We start from the raw sequence: 23,689 nt of genomic DNA on the forward strand, positions 1-23,689 counted from the left end.
GCATATAGAGTACTTGTACTTTTACTTGTAACTTCCCGAACTTCCACACTTTCATGTGAAATGACATCGGTATCTGTATGACAATTGTCATCAAGCTTTAAGAAAAGGAATAATGTCTCTTGAATAGCTTTATGCTTCACTGAAAAAGGTGTTGATGGTGCCACTTCAGAGTTTCTTCCGCTGTACTTGGTCATATCTTGTTCTGCTACCGACAAGCTTCATTCCAAATTCACTCGTAAAAGTACTATGAATGCACAACCCACCTCTGAGCACGATGCATGCCTTTTCTTCCTTGATCCATATCAAAGAATCACCGTCCAAGGTGTACATAATGTATCATACACAAATTTGTACATATATATTTGATGTAAATGCGGAAATATTGGTACTGACTGTGTGCATAAATATTTGTTTAGTGCACACAAGATTGATGTCTTTCATGTACTGTAAAAACTTCAAAGCATAGCCATGTTCCTTTCATGGAGTTTTACTATTGTTTCTGACAATTGCAAATTAATTTTGTGATGAGTAACGTGAGATTTTGCAAACCGTTTCACCTGCTAGGAGCAAGTCTTCTGGAGTGTTTTATCCATTCAGGAGCCACGTCGAAGAGTTCTCGAGGCATCATCCTACAGGGCATTGGAAAACTTCAACAAATACTTGCATCATCTACGTACATCTGTGCTTCTATGTATTCTCAGAAATTGAATGACAAATTGTCATGGTCATTACTTTTCTGTCCTTGCCATCACTGGTTAAATCATGTTAGGTCAGTATTAATGAGTGTAGTAATAATGCACAAGGGTCATGCAAAAATTCTGAAACCACTTACCCCCTCCCCCCTCCCCCCCCCCCCCCCCCCACACACACACACAAAGTTGAAAAATCTTTGATGGATACGTAAACTTGGCTAAACAGAGAAATACTAATGGTTTGTTCAAGCAGGTCAAGGCATTATTTACATGTCTTCCGGAACATGAATTGTGAATGTAGTGAATGCCTAAGTTACATCCATCACTCTTCTATCCTGAAGGAATACTTTTACTGTCGAAACTTTGTGGCTGTTAGTCATAAAATTGAAAAGTCACATTTGTCGTCACATTTTCCAAAAGATTTGCAAATTTGTGTGCGGTGTTTTTGTTGCTATCATTCTCCTACCCCCAACACTAATGCAGACATTTGTGTGTGTGTGTTTGTGTCGAATCTAGCGTTTTTCTGCTTTTCAGTGAAAAACGGCCATAACGTATCATTAAAAGCTTCTACAGTTAAGGTGCATAGATGGCATGGTTGTGATTAACTTGAAGATTGCTCCCGTGTTTTAAACATAATTACCTGTGGCTGTCATGCTCTTTTTGTGCTAACTTTGAAAAAAAAAAGGTTTCTTTTTCAATGGACTTTCATGTTTAAGTATACTTCCGATGATGTGGTGCAATACTTTTACACTTTCTCGTACTTGATTTCATTTTTTCTTTATACATTTGTATTGTATCTTACTGGTAATGACCATGAATTTGTCGTATGTGTAAATCAGAATTTATCATTCTCATATCTTTTCTTCCATCACTCGGCAATGAATAATATCCTCAGCTTCCATCCTGACTTCTCCACTTTCTGCAGACTCTCACACTTTGGTATCAGATACGAATAAATGGATGTATCAAACAACCCCCTTGGTGTATCATTGATCACATGACTTTATTCTCAAAGTAATATACATTGTAAACTAAGATTACAATCACGTGTATACTCTCGATAGAAATTATATGTATATATGTATATTTATAAATATAATCACTCTCATGTTCCCCAATCAAGGCTGCCATCCCTAGCAAAAGAAATACGACACCATGCATTTGCGTCACACCGCACATGGCGTCGACGTGGCGCAAAATACATGCAGGAATTAAGGAATATCACACTATAGCAAGAACTCGACAGTGTTTGTGTATGTCGTGTCCTCGCACTAGAAAAACTGGAATGTCCTCAGTCTAGTAGAGGGAATTTCACTAACTGTGGAATTTCCATCATCAACACTGATGAGCGGACAAAACCACAAAAAGAAAGAACAAAGCATAACACTTGATAGACACTGGGTGTAAAAATAAGGTTTGCACTAGAAAATGATACATTGTGTCAAAGTGCTAAGTGTCTGCCGAGCAAATATTGGTACATTGTGATTCAAGACATGCTACCAGGGCCCCGTTTCATAAAACTTGTTATCAACAACATGTTACGATAGTTGTTATAAGCTACTGAAATCCTTGCATCTGATTGGCTGAGAGAAAATTTGTCAGAGAAATATGGCAGTTGTTACTGATAACAAGTTTTATGAAAAGGCACCTGATCTTAGAGATTCTTTATATGCAAAGAAATTTACAAAGATATTGGTCAATCTTTCCAGTACATGCTTGTTTGAATCTCTGATTTACAATGGAGTTGGATTAGAATGACGGCAAAACAATGACGCCAACTTCTAAAATGAAGTGGAGGAGATACGAACAAGATTCTTGAATATATATATCTTGAATTATATGTGAATATGAATGGACAACTGCCTGTAATTTTTGCAAGTGCCCTTAGGAAAGAATTGACACAGAAGTTCAAACTCAACCTACACAATTAGTGATGACACAAGCACAACTGAATATTGAGAAGTTTTTTCATTCAAAACACAAAGAACACCTTACAACTAGGCATTGCTTTTTGAGTCACAACAGAATGTGTTTTGGAACACAAGTTTAGAAAGGCAAGATTAAGACTAACGAGTCTGGTGGTAGAAGCTTGTGATTTTCCTGAAAGGGTGGACAGATTCTTGCAGAACAACATATGAATGTGCACGGGGCATAAATGGAGTAATCTTAATTCCTACAAAGTTACCATTAAAAATAAACCTTTGATGTTATTGCTTCACTTACATCTACAAAAAGCAGTAACAAAGCACAATAATTCTAAACTTGACCCCATAAGTTCATCATTCAAACTCAGTTGAATTTTATCTAGTGTTAAAAATGTGTTAAAGAAACACAAAGACCTGAAAGTGTTTCTTCATATTCCACAAGTCACAAATCTAAATGAATGACCCTTTGGCATTTTGATTTGATTTAAAACAACTGGCATTTAATGCTGAAGTTGTTGCTAACATTTTTCCCCTCAAGCAGGCCTGTAAGATTTTGAGTTCACTGAAACAAATTTGAATGAATGAATTTCAGGCGGCATTTGACAACCGAGCATTATCACATGACTACTAGTTTAAGAAAAAAACTGAAAACATAATCTCGCATTTGCACATTGTATCCAACATGATCTGCATCCATTCCAATCATTATCCCCACAGTTGCTTTTGCAACAGCAGAAAAAAAAGGAACACAAGTTAAAGAGTTTTTCCACTATCATTTCAAAGATGGATGGTTCTGCCTTGTGGAATAATAAGAATATTGAGAGATAAAAACAGGGGCCCTCTTTCCATGCAGTCTACTTCATGCAATATTAACATCCATATGCAAAAGCTGATTGGAAAACATTTGCATGTATACTGGGGATAATTTTTTAAGCTTCATAATCTATGTACACGGTTACCATGGAAATGTATTACATTTAATTACATGTAGACTCATGAGTATCAATACATGGTAATACTAACAGAACTCCACCACACTTTCTCTGAATGTTGCTCTCACACACGTAAAGACGTGATCTTTGTCAAAAAATTATCTCATTCAGTTGGTTACCTCACTGGGGGAATACCTCCCATGAACGAAGGAAGTTATCAAACCCCCTTTAACTGACCACACACAAACACACACACATTCCAGGAATGACTGTTGTATTAAAGACAACTGCTTCAGTCTCCGAAGGAATCACCAGTGTATGGTGTAATGCCAACATAGACATCACCTGAACAACTGCACTGCTACATCATGATGAATTACCGGTACATAATTCAAAGGGGGTGGGGTGGGGTAGGGGTGGGGGTTGGGGGGGAGGGGTAGGGGGACAAGAAAAAAATATTGCCAGTATTTCATCACAATAACCAAAAACACCTGTAACCGATGTGACGCTCTAATTAACGGCTCATGAGGTATTACGAACAAAAAAGTCGCACTTGCTGATTCAAAGGCATGTGTTGTGTTTGGACATCCACTTTTTGGTTCCAAAGATTAAAGCTACATTTCAATCAAATCATACTCAAGATATGCAAGCACAGATGCTGCATTTACGCACTAACTTTTATTGCTATGTCATTCAAACAACTTAACGTCTATTCATGCTACGTATCATCGACTTCTGAGTTGTTTACTTTTCAATGTCATTCAAGTGAAGAACTGCCAATTTAATAATCTCACTTCTTTCTGCATTTTTCAGTCGGTGAATTTACTGTTCATCAACAAGTGAAAATGATCTACCGTTTTTCACACTGAGGTGACATTAGGCAGGACACAAATTAGATTTGCACTCATGATCAACCTCTACCAATTGTGCCCAATAGCATAAAGTTTCAGTCAGGATACGAAAGAAGTCATTCAGCACGTCTTTGATCTGAAAGCCTCGACTGAAAGTCTGTCTGAGATATGCTACTGAAGAACCAGTAATGATGACAGAAGGGTACAGGTCCTCGTGTATGTTGCCGGCGATGTTGTTGCATAGAAGACTCGGTGGTGCTGTGTTTCGACGCCTGATTTCAGGCCGGATTTCCTCTAGTTGGCCATGATGGCAGGCAGCGTGGATGAGGGTGCAGCTTGTATGGCTGAAAGAAGACGAAACATAGCAACAGTGAGAATCGACAAACTCTAATACCAAAACCCATAGAGTTGCCTTAATTTTGCAAAGCTGGAATGCCCTTCACTTTATTTTCATCTGGTCTGTCCTCCAACTTAATATAACCAAGAAATATTTTGCAGTGTTGAAACTTCACACAATTGTGGGTGCTACTGAACTGGCTCAAAAGTAACAATACACACTACTATTTTCAACTGTGCAAAAATTTCCGCTTTGATGAATACATCTCGTAGCTTGCGATTAAAGTGATTAAGTTGGACATAGAGTTGGGGTTCAGACAATAGATATAGGTTAATTGCAAGATTGGAAGGTGATGTGGCAAACTGCTCTTTTAGTAAAGCTTCCCATTTCCTCTAAAAAGCACAATGTAATATGTTCATAGGAAATGCAAGACACTAGGTGTGATGATATGATGATATACCAACACCCTAACCTGGAGGGGGTGATTATTCCCCTCCAACATTGCTTCACCTCCACTGCCAGCTTCAAATAAAGGTCAAAAAATCAAGGTCAAAGGTCAAAGAAGTCAAAGGTCAAAATTCTGTGTAGAAGTTTTGAAGCCCTCACCTAGTGCCATCACATAAAGCAAACGGAATCGAAATCGGGTCAGAAATGGCAAAGGAGTAGCATTTTGTAGCAAAATGTACAATACAGGTCAAAAATCAAGGTCAAAGGTCAAAGAAGTCAAAGGTCAAAATTCTGTGTAGAAGTTTTGAAGCCCTCACCTAGTGCCATCACATAAAGCAAACGGAATCGAAATCGGGTTAGAAATGGCGAAGGAGTTGCATTTTGTAGCAAAATGTACAATATAGGTCAAAGGTCAAGGTCAAAGGTCACGACTGAAATTCTGTGTAGAAGTTTCAAAGCTCCCATGTAGTGCTATCATATAAAGCAAACAGAATCAAAATTGGCTCATAAATGACAGAGAAGTAGCAAATTGAAGATTTTGATCACACACGGACGCACACACGGACACACGGACGGACGGACGGACGGACGGACGGACGGACACACGGACGGACACACAGACACACACACGTACGGAGCCCGTTTCATAGTCCCCTGCTCGAACTCGTTCGGCGGGGACAATTAAAACACATCACACAAGCAGAAGTATCTATGATCTCTTTCAGAGAATAGAAAAATCACGTTTTGGAGGTCAAGTCTTTCTAATGGGAAGTGCACACCATGAAACAGGCAAATCATGATTGGAATACACCTCTGGACCCTGATTTGAAAATCAAGATTCTAGAAACGTGATTACAACAATTTGCTTTCAGATGCTAGAAATACCTTGATTACCATCACAATACTAAGAGAGATTACAGTCATGATTACAACAGAGATTTTCTACCGTCTGAAAAAGGGGGTATGACCTCACCTGGGGTGCTGGGAGCCTCCGGAGCAGGCAGGGCAGGCCTTTCTGGTGGGGCACTCTCAATGGCCTCTGTTGAATGGGCAATCACAGGGAGGGGGGGGGGGGGGGGGGGGGGGGGGGGGGGTAAGTGATAGCAGTGGTTATTCATTTGCAAAAGTCACAAAAACGTTTGCCATATTTACATGAAAATCACTTCCAGTTGATGCTCCATCACTCAGTATTTACAAACACTTGAGACAAGTTCTCAATTTCCCATCACTAATGAAGTATCAATTCACAACATATCTGAATATCTAAGGACTAATAAAATCATGATCCATCTGTTTGCGGCAAGCTTACAGGAAAAAAAAACAGAACACATTTACCGAGTTCATCCAGTGCAATCAAATTAGATCTATTTTCTATTAAAAAAATTATGGTACTGTAAAAGAGTGAATTTCCATGCAAATTATTTATTCATTTTTTTTTCTTTCTTTTTTCCAGGTAAGAAGAATTTTCAATATTTTTTATTCAGCGTAATCAAAATGTAAGGTAGTATTACATGAAACAAACAAGAAAATTGCGTGCTCTTAGTTTTCACACTAGATTCGTGTAGCACAAAATGTGCAAAAATGTCCAAACAGCAATAATTTCCACTTTTACAGCAAAATTCCTGTTTTCTTACTGTTCTCTCTTTCCTCCTTCTCTGTCTTCTCCTCCTGCTCCTCTGCAGCCGTTTTGTCCGCCCGGAAGAAAATCCTGGCGCTGCTAAGACTGTAATAGAGCAGGTCAAACTCCTACATTGGGGTTAAAAAAAAAGAAAAAAGAGAGAACAATAATCGACAGCTAGACCCTCAAAACAGAGATACATGGATCACATTAATAGCATACATGGACCAGTTTGGAGTGATCTCCACATTCTCCACGGACATTTGACGCAGAATTGACACTCCTCATCAGTAAGCAAATATGAACACATATCCTTACATACAAATGATGTACACTACACAGGGCGTTTGTAAGAAATGTCCAGTCGATAGTGACTTTGGAACAGTCCAAATATTATGGAGGGTGGATAACCGAGTAATGCACAATATTTGTTTTGTAAACTGGTAACATGATTTAAATTTCAGAGTGGCCATTTTTGCAAGATTCCCATGCCAGCGCCAGTATCAGTGAATAATCAAAGATGAGTATCATTTCATGTGGCAATATACTTTCCACATAAAGAGTATGGGGTGTATGAATATTTCCTGCAATAACTATACACAGAAGTTAAATAAATTGGGTGTGGCTGGGCCCAAATGTTCTCACCCTCTGGTACGTGTCCAGTCTCTTGATGGTGAGCGTTGCGGTGTTCTGGAGTTTCTCGTCTCCTCCCATCTGTTTTCTCACCATCTCCTGTTGCAAACCAAACGCCAAAGAACAGACATGGGACTATGGTCAGGATGACTCGTCATAAATGAGGTGATCAGGTTAAGTCCTGAATAAAATTCTAAGCAGGGAAATCATCTACTGCTCTACAGATGCATTCCAGATCGAATCCACAATGCCTTGACAAACATCTGTGTCCATCATCAGCGTTTGCATGTCAGCTTATTTCATTCCCAATATCTTGTGCAATGCAATCAATGTAGGTCAGAGGTCTTCTTCCTCTGTATTGGCAGGGTAGTCTCAAGGGAATTACTGTAAAAGCGGATATTTTCGGCGCAAGTAATTTTTTGTGCTCGGCCGAAAACGATGAGTTTTGCGGGTTTTTAATTCTGCAGAATCAAGACATCAACTATTGAAAAATATGGCATGCAGAAATATTTGTGTGCTTTTATTTTTGCGCTAGCTTCTGGTTGGGCAAGATGCGCGAAAATTTCAACACCATGAAAATTTCCACTTTTATAGTACTTCAGTTATGTGTTCCTTGGCAGGGAAATAGTGACCAGCAAATCATGTTCTGCGACAAGGTACAAAAGACGACGTGGGTGAAAAATGGCTATAGATCTCCTCTTTGGTTTTGTGCTCTCTCCAACTGATATTCTGAATTCTCATAAGAAGTTGGATGTATGTGCCATCAAGCTGGTCCTGCAGGCCTTTTTCATGGTCCATGTCTCGGATCCATATTAGATTATGCTTTCGACACAAGCTCTAAAAAAAAGGCAAGCTTTTGCAGTCCCCACCCCCCCCCCCCCCCCCCCCCACCATTGGCCAATATGAACATCACAGTACTATCACTTGAGTCATAATTTAATCAATGGGTCAAGGCCAAGTACCCCTGGACAATTATCCCAGACTGTTTCCCTGACCCTAACCCTAATCCTAATCCTGAAGCTACTCCTAACCCTAATCTTTACTCTAACCTATAACTAACCAGTACTAAGTGGGGGGGGGGGGGGGGGGGGGGGTATTGTCCTGATACGTAAACAACATTCTACAAACTGCAGAATTAAATGTGAAATTCAGAAAAGATTTAAAGTAGGATAGCACGTGCAAACCAGTAGAATACCATTTTGTACATAGGTAAAATGTAGCAAAAGCCTTGGAATGTTTTAAAGGGGGGGGGGGAGAGAAGCAAGGGTAATGCTCCTAACTGGGTCAAGGATCAAGCATCAATGGGTAGAACCCTAGGAAAATCATGGATATTGTTGTGTTTTGTATCATTTTTTATTTTTATTATTTTTTTTATTGTGAGAGTCAAAAATGTGGGGAGAGGAACTGTAGCCCCCCCCCCCCTCCCTTCAACCCAAGGCTGCCACTGGTGGAGTCTATTAAACAAAACAACAAACAAACAAAAAATCTCTCTTTCTCTGACCTTGTCCCTGTTGTACTTGAACTTGACAGAATGGAACCAGTGAAGTGAGTCAAACTGCTGGTACTGGTCCAGGAGCTTCAGGATGTAAGCCAGTCCTGTAAAATGTTTGAACGGAAGATCAAAATTTGAAATGCTACACTCAACTTCTTTCTATTTTCATTTCAAAGCAAGTGCCTCATATATCACCTCATATATATGTAGTAATAAACATACCTGGGTTTCAGAAAGAAAGATGGGATATGTATTTTCAGCAAATATACAAACATATATTAAACTTGATGTCCAAATAATTTCATATATTAAAATACATGTATACTCAAACAAAATATGTTACTAGCTATTTCATAGCACCGATATTCTATTATCTATTTTCATAATTATCAACTGTCAGTTCAAAATAGGCCAAATTATTGGCTTATTAGTTCATTTATCTGCATTTCTTTCATCTTATTGTTTACCCATTGCAAAGCCATCATCTGTGAAGGCAGCTCCGACTTTGTTCTTCTTGTTCAGCTTTTCCTTGGCACTCACGGAGTACTCCACAAAGTTGAGGGTCTGTAAGGATTGCAAAGACACAGCAGTGCTCCCACAATTAGTACTTCACAAAGACTTCATCTGCTCTGTAGCCTTTGCATACAGCCAGATTGGAAATGTAATGATGTGATCTGCTTCATGATGCTGCCACAAATTTATTGTGAATACTGTACGAGCTGAAATTTTCGTGGTGGTTTTATTTTCGCGAATCGCCTTTGGACCGCAAAAATAACAACACGCGAAAATAACAATGCGCGAATAACTAAGTTCAGTTAGACCCTCGCAACCGCGAAATTAACATCACGTGAAAATTTCAGCTCGTACAGTATTACGTGCAGGTGTAAATACTAGTAGACTGCTATAACGTAAAGATGCATTTTGGGGCAAAGCTAAAGAATCATGCTATATCATATCAAATCATTGTAGGGAGGCTTTTTGCTGCCATGTCGGTTTTGAAGACTGGAAATGTATGTTGTGGAATATCGATGTATACTGCCATGAGTAAGATGTGAAAACTGGGTGCAAGGTATAGATGGACTGAAAGGATTTGGGGTATTACTTGAGCAAGAAGAAATATATCTATGACTATAGTCATAAGGTCACTCTGAAGATATGGCCATGATCCACAGCTTTTCAGAATAACTCACATAACTTGCCTGAAAAGGAAGAGAAAAAAAAAGATATGCAACCAAACACACTTGACAGCTGCAAAAATGAAAACAGAGAGAGAACTTTTATGGTGATATGATATGTTATTCTCATTCTCATCCTAGAGATTCAGTATATTGGTACATACCAGGGCAGGCAGGATGGTGAAGAAGTTCCTGAGATGCATATTCTTGGGATTCCTGAACTCTGGTGAGAACACATCCACCAACATCTGAAAGAAAGAGACATCATTTGTAAATGCCACGAGAGTTAAATTTTTCATTGCAGTAGTTGCAATGTAAAGCAATGATGATGATGATGACTACTTACATTTTGTTTATTTTTTTTTCAAATTACTATTATCATAGTAATCTTATAATCATTATCAGTAGTGATACTGCAAGTAATAGTTGTGGACATAATTGTAGCAATATTTTCAATATTCCTCTCTCTCTCTCTTTGACTGTTCAAAATAAGGGAATTCAAACACTTGTAAGATCGAATTATGACTTACTTAATTTAAAAAAAAAACTGCAGGAGACAAAAAAAGTAATCGAATTCTATCTTTCAGTAAAGACAGCTTGATCCAATTATTTATATTTTCATGTGAATTACACCTGAGATTATATGTACACAGTCTATTAGAGCAAAGGAAGCATGTTGTGAAAAGCTGAAATAATTGGCACTCACCTTGAAGTACTCTGTTCCTTCTGCAAAGTTCTTGGTCAGATTGCCTATTACATTGTCCAGATTTCTATAATGAAAATGATCAAAGAGAGAAAAAAAAAACAACAACCAAAAGTGGTCGGTAATCTGGCTCATCAAAAACACTTTTACAGTATAATAGCAAATTGCAAATTATTTGAGTTTGAATGTTGATCAATTTTACTGAATGAATGGATTGAGAGCCCCAGTTTGACTACGTGGGAACATAACTGCCTAAGGTCACATTTTCCCCTTGTGAAGACTTTTTCTCCATATCTAAGTGAAGAACAGCAAAAAAGGAAAAGATGAAGTCACACGCTGACACCTGATGCCTGTAGTGTAAGTTTAAATTATAGGAATCATAATAGTGCCCTTGCTTGGCCTGCAAAATAAATCAGATTACCATTCACAAAATATATCACCCCATTTTTCTGGTAGAGGAAGAGAAAGTGATGGTTTGTTTACCTCGCTGCCGTGGAAACCTCTTCGGAGAGGCCCTCCTCCCCAACCAGCTCCTCAAAGCTCACAATGTCCTCCAGGTCGGGCACAAACCTATGATTGAGGACAGAATGACGAGTTGAAGATGAGCAAACTTTGTCAACTCCTCAAAATAATAATAAAATAATCATCATCATCATCATCAGAATAATAATACTGTAGTGACTACATGTATGGCAGAGGATCCACAGTATTGCATTCTACATAATACACACTGTCCTTTTTTTCCCGTTTCATTTTGGACCAACAACATCTCCAAGAATTAGAACAGGTATACATTTTCATTTATTTTATGGTACAGCAATTGACAATCATCACATGACATTGCCACATACTTTAGATGGTTACTGATTACAATCAGAACTGCACATTATATGATGCACTCTTAGAGTTTATCTTGAAATACGCAAGACTTGTTACAAGTAACATGTGAGACAAACACGACTTGTAACAAATATTTTTACGAATTCAGCTTTGGATTAAGAGTTCTAGTCAATGCTAAAAAATGTTGAGAATCATGCTGGTGACAGTTACCAGGTCACCGATGATTTCTAAATTCTGTGAATGAAAATGTTATTCTGAACAACTAGACAGTTTGCCCAAGACTTGCCAAACATAGCAAAAACTATTTCATGTTGTGTGGATTTTAAGTAGTTCATGGTATGAAGTTGAACCAGCCAAGATGAACAACCTGTAACTAAGTATTTAGACTAAAAATATTCATCCATTTGAATACCAATATTACAATGATCTGACCAATGGCTCCAGAATTTGATGTAGAGGGAGCTACATATTTTTATGCAGTGCAGTAAAGCAGTCGACACCCATAATCTCTATAGTCTCAAGCCCACTCCCTCCCAGATCCTCCCTAAACTTTGTATGGGATCCATGGACTCCTACACGCAATGGCTTAAACATGAATTTCGGTCCATTTTTATCAGCACTCACCTGATTGCATTGCTGCAGCATCTCAGTCCACCGGATCGAATCATGCGGATGTAGCCCATGGCATTGCCTGTATACACAGCACAGAGGAACAGGAAGATGAAAACATTTACACTTGAATGCACTGGTTTTAATCAACTCTTGATATGCAAAGGCACTTAGCCTAACTTGCCAAGCCTTCTCATTAGCATTCAGTATTCCATCCAAAGTTGACCTAGCTGTGAAGTTAGCAAGCCCACTCGGGTGTAGCAATTTGCCGCAGTCCAAGAAGAAAGCCATGGTGACACCAATCAGGACAAGGGGAATAGGGTAATCTCTATTCATTGACAATCTGTGCTAACCAGTAAACAAAGCTCAGTATGAGTTAAACCAACTTACCTTCAACAAATCTTAGTCTGAACAAAAAATCTGCATTCATACATAGACCACTACATCTGGCCTCACCATGACTTGATTCATATTTCAGACAAAACTATCCAGTCGTTTCACATTGACATTTTCTCTCAATATCCTTTATGTCTTTGACCTGAAAATGTGTTAAAGATATCAAACAGCAAAATATTTAATGTCCATATTCCAAATAAATACTATGACCCTAATTAAAAACACAACATAGTATTTCTTGAATAAGAGGAGCTTAGTAACCCCTATTTGTCTAAAACGGAGAATGCAATTGAGAAAAGAAAACTTACTATTAAAAATCTGAGGACCTTAGAATATTTTCTAATCTCTCCCTTTATGAAACACATCAATCTACTATCTATCCATCTATTTATCTACCCACATGAAATTGACTGACAGATAGGTAAATATGAAAAGATTTAGAGTTAATATATTTTATAAAATGGATTCAAGAAAGTAGCCAATTGGAAGCGCTGAAATGAGTCACGTGTGCGCTCCAATTTTCTTACTAATATGCACGGCATGTTATCCTATGGGACATTGCAGAGAAAGCGTAACTGACGTCACAATGTTTACACTAGCAGTGCGCACTCAATCAGTTGTTACAAGTGCGTCGCGCGCTACTATACGCGCTGTCAATCTTGTAAACAACTTCTAGTTCGGGCTGCCAGCCGGCCTTTCTTGTGCATAACATGTGGTGTACATATACTCTACGTACTTACTAGTATATGTGCGGGATTTCCGAGCGACGTGCGTAAATGTTTGGGACAAAATGAACATCTTCGGACATCTTGACTTTTGGGCGAGTGCTACATGTAGCTGACTGGTATTGACCCACAAAGGTACATGAAAAATGCTGTTAGTTTTCGACCCATTTTATAAATCAAATAATACACAGGTTTAAGCTCGTGACGTTAGTGGAGATGAAGCTCACTCTCGGGTATTTACAATGTAGTGCATGTTTCACAATTGTAAATACCCTCGAGTGCGCTACATCTCCACTAACGCACTCTCACCTGTGTATTATTTGTATAATGTCAAGAGGAAAGGAGACAAGACAGACAAACGTATCAATGATTTAGAAAGAAAAGAGACCAAAAAGTTAAGGCAAACTTGCCACTGACCAATCTGACTGATGAGGTTCCTGAACTGGTCCAGGTAGCTGTCGCCTTCTGGAGTCAGGCCCAGCTTACGGATGCCCTTGTTGAACTTGTCCGCCCGATCAAAGGGGTACATCTGGTTCAGTTCTTGCTTGTTCTCTTTGAAGTGTCTCTGGTCCTGTGGGGTGTTGGGGTGGGGAGGGGGGGGGGGAGGGTAAGAGAAGGGTTTTACTGTTTTGTATGAATAATCAAAACAGTGTTTATATGTCATATGCTGCATTAGTCACATGATTGCATTATGACCAATCACCAACAAGTACTTTTGTAGATTGTTAACATTAACCCTATTCTAACTGGGCTATTTGAGACCAAGTTTTTGCGATCGCTGCAAAATTTTGCTCGAACATAGAGTCGGATGTCAACTACAAGATAATATGGTCATACAGCAGAAAAATATTTATTTCTATTCTCAGTAAATGAATAATGCAAATTTATGCATGAAATCATATTTTCGCCTGTAACTCCATCAAAAAGACTGAAGGATTGCTAAATTTTTGTGTCAGAATTTCTCAAGACACATCGAACAATTTTCTTGGGAAAAAAGAGCACAGACAAATTCAATTTCTTTTGTTTTTTATTGTTTTGTGAATGTCTTATGTATTTTTATTGATTTTTCGACTTTTGTTTTCTTCTGTTTTTTTTGCCAATTTTGTTGCAGGCACTTTTACAAACTCATCTAAATCAGAATTGAATAATTCCAATGATTAAAATTTGAAATAATCTAATTTTTTTTCAATTTAACAAAGAAGCACTTTGCATTTGATTTGCACACAATATCACAAATTTGAGCTGTTTTGGGGTTGATATGCATATGTAAAACATCATAAAACTTCAAAACGGTGTACCCGGACGTTGCAAATATGGTCTCAAAATATGCGGGAGACTTCAAGGACAAGAGTCATAAAATGACGCGGCAAAATCTTTGCGTGTTGCGGAATCGTGGCGTGTAAAGTCGAGTGTTGACACCCCCTCACCAGTTAAGATACGGTTAAGGGTATCAGATCTACAGCTGGAAACCAGAAGAAGGAAAACCTATACTACCACAGCTCAGAAGGTACATATGTCCTCCTATTTTCCAACAGAATGAAAATAAATCAAATCTTAAATTAATGTAATCGGTGGCAAACCTTGATGAGCTTGGACTTGATGTGCTCGTCGTACATGAACTGGGAGAAGATGAAGAACTTCTTGCGCAGGAACTGATAGGTGAAGTTGACGGTGGTGTTCATGATGCCTGTGCCGTGGGTGCGGATGGAGTTGGCCACGTGGCGGATGTTGATGGTGTTCAGGTGTTTGTTGTTGCTCGACCGCTCCACAAAGATCTACATTGGGGTTGATACACACAGATGCTAACCACAAGAATCCATCCCAATCAAGAAGATTTCTATGCTGCTCCAATATTTCTTTCTTTCTTTGTCTTGTAAGAAGTGATGAGGTTCAATTAATTTCCTTCTCAAGGTACCAGGAATATACAAACACAATGAAAACAGGTACATCCGTATGAACAGGAGAGTGCTAGCTACTGCAAATCGACTCTGGTTTTACATTGGGGTGAACCCCTGGTATTAATGCAGAGACAGCTTTGTAGGTTTATGGAACCATTGCCAAGAAGTCATATGGGACATAAACCTTTTGGAAGGGAAAATAAACAGAATACAACAAAATCCAGATTAAGGACAACTTGACACAAATAAACACATAATTCTGTACAAAATCCGCATTATCATACACAAAATAGAATAAGCTTAGCAGTTCCCTAACATGTACAAGTAAATACTGTCATACCGCTTTGACTTACAACCAGCTCCAATTATATGGGCCACGATGGAACAATTTGACGAATTACTACTACACAGGATTACAGTGTTTCATGTTTGGTATGGAACCTCACCTGGTTGTTGAGATTGTAGAGGTATTTGGACACAAAGATGTGGATGTTCCTCATAATCTCCAGCACATCGAGACCCTGCATGATGAGAGAGAGAAATCCAAACTTAACACTAATCAACCGAACACAGAAAGCATCGCCAATGAATGTAGAGTAAGACGTAAAGACACTTTGTCAAAGTGCAGGGTATGGTAAATAAATGCTACTAGCATCAACCTGTGTAAGGGCAACATTAGTGTGCAATATAATCTTGCATGTGAATGTGTGTGCTAACATTACCATCACTATGATCATCATCACCATGACCATCATCATTATCAGCTGTGTCTTATCATCGTCATCAATATTTTGATCATAATCTTACTCACTATTAGCATCATGGTCATCATCTTTATCTACAATTTTCATCATCATCATTATCATCACTATTGTTATCATCCTTGTCATGAAATCGTAATCATCAATGTCACCATCATCATCACCTTTAATATCACCTGCTTCTCACCTGTTCGAGAGTCTGTGTGGGAAGGTGGGCCTCCGTCATGACCAAGCCGTACTTCTGGGCGGCCAGGTTCCGCATCTCCGCGTAGGTCTTCCAGTCATGCAGCGCCACCGTTGTCAGATTGTAGAAAGTCTTGTCCAGGTAATGCGTCACGTGGGCTGTAGAGATGACAATATATAAGAAGATCATCCAACAGCTAATCTGGTTTGTCAATTGCACAAATGCAGCAACAATAGAGCGAGAGCATATTGCCAATATTCTCTCTGAAAACAACATACACGACTGTATTCATTCATTCTAAGACATCTTATCTAGCAATCTTTCTCATCATAGCCTCCCTTATTTATATCCCTCCTTGTTCAAATCAGTACAGGTTCATACATGTTCTTAATAAATGAAATGATATGAAAATGAAATGTGAAACAAAGTGATGGGGGATTTCCCTCCTTAAACAACTTTTTTTTTTCTTTAATTCCTACTGATCCATCAAAACAGCATCGAACCACCTTAACCCATTGAAGATTAGTCCAGAGTGTACTTGGGCAGGTTTCGAAGGGAAATACATGTCATAGCAAAATCAGCTCATCCTCAACGGGTTAATAAAACCAACTTGAAGATTAAAGTATGATAAATATTTCCACATGACGGAAGGATTGAAACACAGTAGAAGAAGATAGATTTTCTACAAAACTATGTTTCATCAACTCCCAAACAAGGAACAGGTAACGGAATTGGATAACTTGTCTCAAAATGTGTTTTTTGCTGTTTTGGGGGTTCTTGCTGAGGTAGCCTCTTTTTTTTTTTTCTTTTTTTTTTTTGCATCAGACCGTGACCTACCCTTGATATCGATGAAGTAACAGAAGAATCTGACGGGCTTCATCTTAAGGAAGTGGGAGATGTCCTTGAGGGTGACCTTGAAGGGGTTCCTGTCGTCCAGCTGGAGGTGGTTGTGGATAGAGAGACGAAGGTCGGTCTCTACTGCCCGACACAGCGGCTCCAAGAGGTGCTGTGGAGTGATGAGAGTTAGTGGGTTAAAGCCTACCATAAGCCTTTGTGTACCTCGAGTTCCAATTGGAACAGAAAATCCTATAGCTTTGTACACAACTGTCCACAGTTCCTGACTCAGAAAGCGTTACAGCCTTTGAGTCTTAATAGGTTTGAGCTCTCAGTGTTTTTCTTGTTTTTGTTTTTTGTTTTTGTTTTTTTCTGGCGTAACGTGTACAAACTACCAGATATCTGCAGGAATTCATATCTTTCAAGGAAGTGAGTAATTACAGCAGTGATATCAACTGAAATCAAATTAATACCGATCTAAATAGGCTTGGCATCATTATAATGTAATGTTAACATGCAACTGACCTGGACTATATCTTATTAAGAACTTTGTAGCTGCAATTTGAAATAACAGCAGTTAACTTTAAAATGTGGCAACAGCAGATAGGTAAAAGCCCTTCAGCTTCGCACACTGCCAATCTTGTTATGCCACCTCCAATAATCTATGGCTGTTACTCTTGTAGATCGCATGCCCATGGAGACTTGTGCTTTGTGCTTTGTGCCATATTTGCATAGAGTCCCAGGCATCTGAGGTAAACACGGCACAACCTCTGAATGTTGTGCTGTGTTTCGCCATTGGGGGACTCAAAATGGAGTATGACTGAAATCTGGCTCTGGAATGAGAAGGTATAGGAAAGATGCTGATATTGTAAGATGCAAAGAGTCATTGCAGAGAATCCTTACCTCTTTGAGCTGGCCATTAATCTCTCTGTCAAAGCAGTCAAGTAGGATGGTGGTGGAGTCTAGATGCCTGGTTTGTTTCATGGGAGCCACACAGTCTGCCAGAGCACCCATCATGTACTAAAAAAGACCAAGGAAAACAATTGTAAGGCTAGATTTACAATATACTATATTTGCCATATACGTGTATATTGAGCTACACTAATTTTTTTTTTTTTTTTTTTTTTTTTTAATTGGGACTTCCAGATAATTACGTGAGTTATGATTAAATCCATGATTGTGGAGTACCATAATGAACAAGAACTGTATATGTTCACATTCATGCGAGGATCACATTAATTTTTTTTTTGTGTGCGTGTTGTTAAATTCGTGAATAGTACCTGGCTTGTGAAATTCACAAAATAAAAATGCCACAAAATATATGGCATCTACAGAAAATGCTCCTAGCAGCCACAGCAGCCTGTTTGCCCACAACGTAGTACGCCGTGTGATTTTGGTCATTTTTCCCCCTCCATATTCAAGTTTTGACCTTCTTTCTTCACAGTTTGGTCGTTTCTCTTCCTTTTGTAACTGCGGCAATGTCTTATTCACCTGGTTTTACCATTGCCTGCTATGCTTCTCATCCACACATTGACAGCAGTGGTACATTTTTTGACAGTTAAGAAAATTTAGCCTGGCATCCATGGCAATCACAGCCTGTCATGTTTGCTCATCCCATTCAGCTCAGCAGAAAATGACGATGTTCACACATTACTGTTGCTACCACCCTGCGAACCATGTATTCTGATTGACCTGCAATAAATGCTATTATGATTAAACAGTTATGAGAAAACATTGCTCACTAAATGATCACGAATCAAATTCTTCTGTGTTCTTCTTTCCTTACTTAGCAAAGTTCTTCAGGGCTTTCGAGCACAAAGGAATGACCATATAAAGAATAATCGGAAGAATCTGACACCCATTTTCAGGAAACTAAACTTACATGCAGCCTGTGAGCATCCACAGCATTCTCAAACCTGTCAGCCAGGTAGAGAGGGAAGACCACTCGGTGCCAGTAGAGGAAGCTGCAGTTACACGCTTCTCGTAACCTGTGGTGGGGGCAGAAAGAATATTCGTCAGACCTCTTCTTGGTATTTCATAAGAGTAATACATTTTGCATGTCCTCCTCTGTAGGAAAAATGTAAGTTCTGTTTGTGCCCAAATATTTGAGAAAAGTTGCCAGTTTGTTCTACTCTCTAAACTTCTACAGTTCAAGACTTTTTTGGTGTGTCTGATTTTTCCCCCACATTTTCACTGATCAACTTCTCTAATTATTTTGTTTCAGTTACAAGCAAATTTAATATCAAAATTCAACTGGAATTTCCTTCAACAATGCATATTATGTGACAGAGGAGAAGAAGATGTAGACTGTGACATACTTGCAGGAAAATTCATCTTATTTCCTGACCACTATATATATTTCTCTTTTTTTGGGGGGGGGGGGGGGGCATTTGGGTAAATTGGTACTGGATGCATTAATCAGAGTATTACTCTCAAGATCGCCTGTGATACATCTAGCTGCAAAATGAGGGGGGTGCGGGAAATTGTGCTTTCACTCTCAAAGTCTGACCATTCGGCACAGTGCAAATGACAAACAGATATAAACCGGGGTTGCCAACATTCACACAGCAAACTCTGAAATTCGTGGAAGCATTCAGGGTGATAACTGTGTATTACAAAAACTAATCCTCAAATTGTAGAGGTTTTTGTATTATTTTGTCAGGATGTGGAGAGGGGGTTATAATTTCTAACGGAACCTCCTTCAGAATAACAGAGACTGGGCATCTCTGAATAAACCAAGAAAGGAGAAGAGAGAAAATGTAACTGAGCATGACTTCTATTAAGACTAGCAGCATGAGATGACTTGCCTTGTCCTTAGATCACTGATAGCTGCCAGTTTGTTCATCAAGCTCTTGAATGATGACAGCTCATCCTCCTTGAAGCATTTCTGGTAGAAAAACAAAGACAGTCACCCAACATGAATATCACATAATTTAACACAGAATGAGCCTTGTCTTTTCAATATCCAACAGTAATGATTCAGAACTATTATGATGAAGACCCCGGAACATGTGTATCAAACATTCATTTGTGTATGGAAAAGACACACTCCTTTAATTTTACCAAACATTTTGAAATGCCATTTGTAGTCATTACTCAGACCGAAGTGAATTAATAATTAACTTAGAAACACAGCAGAACTCAAAGTATACTTTACCATGAATGAATATCATTTCATAATTAAAGTACTGTAAAAAGAAAGCAAAATTGCTCTATTTATACACTCTCAAGTTGAAGGTCAGCTGGTAATGGCGAATTTAGAGTTATTCGTACAGACTCAAGCTCTGCATGTTTCCACTCACCATCTGTGTTCCCACAGCCAGGGCAAGATTGGCAATCAACCTCCTCTCCTTGGTAGCTGTAGAGTGAAAATCAAAAATCACTGGCAAATGGCTCTCACAAACTAATCTCTGTCCCCACACAAGTAAAATAAACTGTACACACAGACAAACAAACAATCCTCATGCAAGAGCTGGTATCAACAAGAAGATTATACCAAAAGAGACAGTGATTATAGGCGTTTGACTGAAATGAAAATTGTAGTTGTTGGGGGGACAGTGGCTGGCTAAAAAAAAAAAAGACAAATAAATATGATCTCCACTTCACTGTTTCACTAATTTTGAGCATGTTTGATGCTTCCAGATCTATTTCACCTGTGTTTATATTTTCAGTCGATATCTTTTTACACTCCACATGCCTACGAAATACATTCAAAACCCTCCTAACTCAATTTTGAATATCAGAAATCCTGATTTGAGTTGAAAACACATTACAATTTTAATGCAATCAAAACAATGTTTCTACATTATTTGACAACAACACTGATGCCATTTTGCAAAAATGAATAATGCCTCCGGCACCACTTCGTGGTGGAGGCATAAAAAAAATTTTCATTGCCCTGAAAATTCATAATTTTTGCAATGCTAGGTCTTGTCACCCCAGGGATCCCAGGGACGATGTGGGGGACACATTGGTGGAGGAAGCATTGCCTTTTACTCACAGGGTCCGTTCAGCGCATTCTCTACCAGCACCAGGGCAGAGAGGGCGTCCAACCGCTTCTCACTGTACTTCCTGTCCGAGATGATGCGTTTCTGTCGTATGGAACACAAACAAAACCAACCGCTTGTCATTCAAAAGATCTGTCACACAATACCTATGACTGAGGTTAATTGTGGTCTCTCAAGGTATTAGTGTATGGCAGAATTTCAATATTGACTACAATATTCTACTATAAAAAAAAAAAACACTGGTAAAAGAAATTCCCCATGTACATGAATATTCCTAATGGCCGTGCCATGAGTAAGCAAAAGTTTGATATTCTTATTTGATGTTCAGTGCCACTAATCAACAAAATGTCATGGAAATCAGAACAGCTTTAAGTACAATGACGGACGACGACTGAAAAGGCAGTCAATTTATCCAAAACAAGATGATTCCTGAAATAATTGACTAAAAATCTTTCATTAAAAAGATTCAATCATCTTTCTACTTTCGCAAAACACACCACTCACCACTTAGAGGCAATTATATGTATGAATAGCATGCTGGTTTATTATTGTTTTTCAATTTACAAATGCTTTAAATCATGACATCGCAACAAGCTATTTGATTGCCCTGATCGTATCAAACACAGTCTAAAGCTTTAAGTCCAATTCACATGGATTTCTTATTCCTAAGCTGGAGCAAACATTACGCTTGTCAGTAGGTACAGTTCTTACAAAGCATAGATAAGAATATGAATGTAAACATGCCCACCGGTGAGGGCAAGGCATCTCACAGGCTACCTACCTTCGCTGTGTTGACGGACGCTAGCGCCATGAACTGTAGATGCTGAATGATGTGTGTGACGGACTCTGCGACCAGCATGGTTCGCCGGTGGAACGTGTGCTCGATGCTCTGTGTCGGAAAGGGGAAATATCTCATTTTTACTGCTCCAATGTGAAAGAAATAAGCTTTAAATCTACACAAGGTCGCTATGGATGAGTACAGCTCGCTTTGAAACATTGTGCAGTGTGTGGGTACAACCTCAAGTGGCCTAGCATTTAGGAATTATACAGTGAGCTGTTATGATTAACCATTTGGACTAAAACAATCTTCATAGTTTCATGTACTGTTAGTGTAGTGATGCTTTAATAGCACATTCACAAGGATGATCTTCAGTTGAGCACAACGTGAAGAGATGATGTGATGGACAATTGCGCAACAACATGTCTACAATGGCTATTGTCGGTGATCTAAATAATTATTTGATATTGAACCCACGGCTAGTAAAAATCAACTCGCAACTCATGACCAATGAGATTGCAAGGTTTCCTTGACCCATTCTATAATGTATTATGCTTTACCTTGAGCATCTCAATGAGGCGGCACAGAGCCAGTACCGCCGTCTTTGTCATCGGCTTGTTCATGTGAGCATGGAGGTTCATCACTGTGTGTACCAGGTTGCTGATGTTATACGCAAACAGAAGGCCCTGAAAAACAACAACAACAACACACACACACACACATTAAAGGCAAATACAATACAAATTGGTAACACTTCACACTTTGACCCATTTTCAGCCTGAAATAAACCAACTTATCAAGAAAAAGAGAATAAGCTATATCACTACAGCATATATTATGAATTCAACAGCTAATCTGTTAGGAATTATTCACTGTGTAGTAAGTGTCCAGTCCACATAGAATTACAAGAATATTGTGCATATTAGTGTACGTTGTGGGCACAAAATCATAACTGACCACTAAGAAATTATGATGATTACAACAAAATGAAATATAGATTGCTACACCAGAATGTAACATTTCAAGAATGTCAATTTCTTTTGAGTTTTAATAAATATACTTTTTGGTGAATGAACTTAGCAATAACAATTTGATAGAATAACACTATGCCTCTTAAATCTCTCTTGAAATGGCCATGAAAATTTAATGTCAGTTAAATATCAGAAAAAATCTGTATTTCTTTTTACTTTATTTAGATTAAAACACACTTTAGGGAGGTCTGGCACCAATGAACACGACAGACATGGAGGCTGAAAATAATACACACTCACATGGATAAAGAGGGTGCACTTATGGGTGAGGTCCTCAATGACTGTGTTGGCTTGGGTGAGGCTGGACTCCATACGGATCATCCAGGAACACACCTGCATGTAGTACACTTGAACCTCCCTGGGAGCAAGGGGATGGAAGAAATGACAGTCTCATGTTAACAAAACAACCTTTAAAGGGATAGTAAAGTATTGGTGGAGATGAGAAATGGGCTATTAACCTTTTTTGAGATATCAGAAAACCACTTGTGAAAGCGTACAGGGCATACCATTCTAAGAGGAATTCAAAGTTTATTGGATGAAAATTGGTTTTGGTAAGGACGAGACATCCAAAAACAAAGTAAAACAAAACGATCTGGGTCCCACCTTCTATTAGTATTGCTCTGTTTTGGGTATCTCGGCTATTTCAAAACCAATTTTCATCAAATAAACATTGAATTTCTCTTGCAATTACATGCTCCTTTATATTTCATAACAGATTTCTCATTATCTCACCCAAAAATGTTAGAAATCTGGAGTTAGGTCTCAACCACAACTATACCATCCCTTTAACTCACTGTAATTCTTGCACAGACGGGAAGGAA

The 23,689-nt window shown here is 38.7% G+C and overlaps 1 protein-coding gene across 1 annotated transcript in view; it reads right to left on the reverse strand.

Annotated features, from left to right (window-relative positions):
- Positions 1-4,694: 4,694 nt before the first annotated feature.
- LOC139718131 (WASH complex subunit 4-like) overlaps positions 4,695-23,689 on the reverse strand; it is a 47,521-nt gene continuing 28,526 nt past the window's right edge. Inside the window, exons 14-36 of the mRNA XM_071629614.1 lie at positions 23,109-23,226; positions 22,398-22,523; positions 21,841-21,948; positions 21,053-21,143; positions 20,355-20,410; positions 19,860-19,939; positions 18,935-19,040; positions 17,956-18,072; positions 17,056-17,224; positions 16,222-16,376; positions 15,720-15,794; positions 14,956-15,150; positions 13,793-13,946; positions 12,270-12,336; positions 11,289-11,375; positions 10,809-10,872; positions 10,267-10,350; positions 9,395-9,491; positions 8,937-9,031; positions 7,448-7,534; positions 6,819-6,930; positions 6,158-6,223; positions 4,695-4,744 (exon numbers count right to left, since the gene is read on the reverse strand). Coding sequence (XP_071485715.1) covers positions 4,695-4,744; positions 6,158-6,223; positions 6,819-6,930; positions 7,448-7,534; positions 8,937-9,031; positions 9,395-9,491; positions 10,267-10,350; positions 10,809-10,872; positions 11,289-11,375; positions 12,270-12,336; positions 13,793-13,946; positions 14,956-15,150; positions 15,720-15,794; positions 16,222-16,376; positions 17,056-17,224; positions 17,956-18,072; positions 18,935-19,040; positions 19,860-19,939; positions 20,355-20,410; positions 21,053-21,143; positions 21,841-21,948; positions 22,398-22,523; positions 23,109-23,226 — 2,359 coding nt within the window. The remainder of the gene's footprint in view (positions 4,745-6,157; positions 6,224-6,818; positions 6,931-7,447; positions 7,535-8,936; positions 9,032-9,394; positions 9,492-10,266; positions 10,351-10,808; positions 10,873-11,288; positions 11,376-12,269; positions 12,337-13,792; positions 13,947-14,955; positions 15,151-15,719; positions 15,795-16,221; positions 16,377-17,055; positions 17,225-17,955; positions 18,073-18,934; positions 19,041-19,859; positions 19,940-20,354; positions 20,411-21,052; positions 21,144-21,840; positions 21,949-22,397; positions 22,524-23,108; positions 23,227-23,689) is intronic.

This window comes from Diadema antillarum, unplaced genomic scaffold (assembly GCF_040938485.1).
Source record: "Diadema antillarum isolate AM-2024a unplaced genomic scaffold, OU_Dant_1.0 scf00000089, whole genome shotgun sequence".
NCBI lineage: Eukaryota > Metazoa > Echinodermata > Echinoidea > Diadematoida > Diadematidae > Diadema > Diadema antillarum.